Raw genomic sequence first — 2,464 nt, forward strand, 5'->3', positions numbered from 1 at the left:
TATATATATAATGCTATATTAAATGACATCTGTCTTGCCATAACCATTTTAGATTATTATATTCAATAGTTTTATCAACTGATAATAAATTTATAGACTTGAAATATTAGAAATAATTTTTGACAAAAAAATATATTGCAATAAAGCTATGAAAATACATTTCTTCTCTCTAAAGAAAGTTGTTAATTTATATAATTTTATGGACCAATAAACAGCATATAAAAGATATTGCAAAATAAAATAAAAAATTATTAAAATTGCTAATTTGCCAATAAACGCATATTAAAAATAACCAATAGACATATATCTCTTTTTTTTCAATATTTGTCAAATAAGAAATATTAAATTACAATAAAATTTCTCCAGACATGTCAATGTATTATAGGTTTTAGTCAGAATTAGAAAGTTATAGACTACATTATACATCTATTGCATCTTGAGATCGCAATGTAACAAAATAGATTGTATTGTTTAGACCAACAGACAGCGAATTTCGTATATTACAGATAATTTAATATTGTGATCGTTTATTTAATCTACGTTTCTAGAAACGACTATTTCTGAAATTTGGAAAAATTTTCGATAACACTCTAGCTCATGCACACTTTTCGTGTCGTCACTACATATCGCGATAACTCACAATTTGCCGTTTAAATTCATCCACTTCATCATCAACGCTGGCTCGGAGCTCTTTTAATTCCAAAGCCATTTCGTCGATGTCCTCTGTCATGCGCAAAAGTTTGGCGTCTTTCGTTGCTAAGACAACATTGTTCACTTCTATCTCGGCTTCTAACTGCTTGATTCTCTGTTTAAGCTTCTCCTTTTCTTGTTCAACTCGCCTGCGTTCTAGTCCCTCTTCACCAGCTTGTCTGCTAAGTCTGCCAACTTGCGTCTCGAGGCTGGAGATTTTTCCCGACCAACTAGTCTTTATATCGGAGAGGTGAAGATGCGCCTCTTCAAGCTTTCTTTCCAACAATGTCCTTTCGCGCATTAGATCGGCTATTCTTTCATCGACAGTCACTTGATCGTTTGTTTCGAGAGCAATTCTCTGCTCCAATACAAATACTTTGTCTTTCAAGTGACGTACTTCCTCTTCCTTCTGTGCTAACTGGCAAGAAAGTTGCGCTCTCTCTCGCTGCGTAGAGTGGCGCATCGTTTCCATTTCATCCTGAAAAAGAATGGATGGTTACCTGATATCGCTCGTTGAGCTTTTATCAAAACCTTATTTAATTTTCTTACAAAGCCTTCCTTTGGCAAACCTTGTCAAAGCAATATAAAAGGCACGAATTTTATATATTTATAAATTAATAGCGAGAGATCACCCAAGACAAGACAGAAATACGAAAAAGTAGAAAATATTTATGGAATGAAACTGGCGTTGTCTGTCAATAGTTTCTCGAATTTTTTAAATTAAAATCGAAATGACTCAGATACGTACATGCTAGAGACACAAATTATAATCTTTTCGCATTTCTCGCACATACAAGGCAATAAAATTAACTTAATAAAGCTAAATAATAAAAAAAAAGTTATAAAAATCCAAAATAAAACGTAAAAAACCAAATAATATGATGTAAAAAACAGAAAAAAATAAAAATAGAAAGATTAATTTATATCTGAATGTGCCGCAGTTAAATATATAACATGTGCGTCATTATTAGACATAGTTATTGCATTTCAGTCTTTATGCAACAGGTTTTTATACAAAAATTTATATTCCAGTATATTTTGTTTACGTAAAAACAGGCATAAGCGTACAGACTATTGGACAATCATTCTAGTGTAGCGGAATAGCGGCAAAGCTTTGAAGACATACCTCTAGCATCAGCAGTAGTAGCAGCAAATTAGCGGAAAAAACCGCCTAACTCTGATCTCCGACGCTCTCGTTTACCAAAGTTTTCCAATCTTCATGCGTGCGTTGCGTTCACGTAACTTTCAGTATCACTTTAGCAATGTTACTGTTCCATAACTCTAAGAAAACATCATTCATTGTATCCAGCGATACCCCGAGTGTAAACCGAAAATATATATATGTATATATATATTTACGTGTCTCAAAGATAAGATTAACTCTCGTAAAAATATCATTATCTTTTAACTGAGAAGAAGCCGTGTTTCTTCTTATTAATAATATGTAAAAATAATTTTCTTTTGTGAGAAAATTATAGACTTATGTACATAGACTGTGCCTTCTTATAAAAGCTTGCAAGACCAAACTGAAGTCTATATTACTATATTATAAGGTTTAAAAAAAAATGCCTACAACAAAAATAGATTGCTTGTGTACATTCTCTCTCTCTCTCTCTCTCCTTCTCCTTCTCCCTCTGTGTGTGTATATGTGCGTGTGCGTGTGCGTGTGTGTGTACAGGATATCCCCATATAAGTGGCCATCTCTTTTTATCTCTTTTTAAACTAACTGATTGTGAGATAGACCTAATAAATATAATATCAAATTAAACGGCTC

General features: G+C 32.6%; 1 protein-coding gene across 1 annotated transcript; it reads right to left on the reverse strand.

Annotated features, from left to right (window-relative positions):
- Positions 1 to 306: 306 nt before the first annotated feature.
- LOC105458131 (ankyrin repeat domain-containing protein 24-like) lies at positions 307 to 2,224 on the reverse strand. The gene is made up of 2 exons (XM_011703209.1): positions 1,817 to 2,224; positions 307 to 1,168 (listed from the first exon to the last, which is right to left on the reverse strand). The coding sequence occupies exons 1-2, from the start codon at positions 1,823 to 1,825 to the stop codon at positions 620 to 622; spliced, it is 558 nt and encodes a 185-aa protein (XP_011701511.1). The 5' UTR covers positions 1,826 to 2,224; the 3' UTR covers positions 307 to 619.
- Positions 2,225 to 2,464: the final 240 nt, after the last annotated feature.

Source organism: Wasmannia auropunctata, unplaced genomic scaffold, assembly GCF_000956235.1.
Source record: "Wasmannia auropunctata unplaced genomic scaffold, wasmannia.A_1.0 LD334663.1, whole genome shotgun sequence".
Classification (NCBI taxonomy): Eukaryota; Metazoa; Arthropoda; class Insecta; order Hymenoptera; family Formicidae; genus Wasmannia; species Wasmannia auropunctata.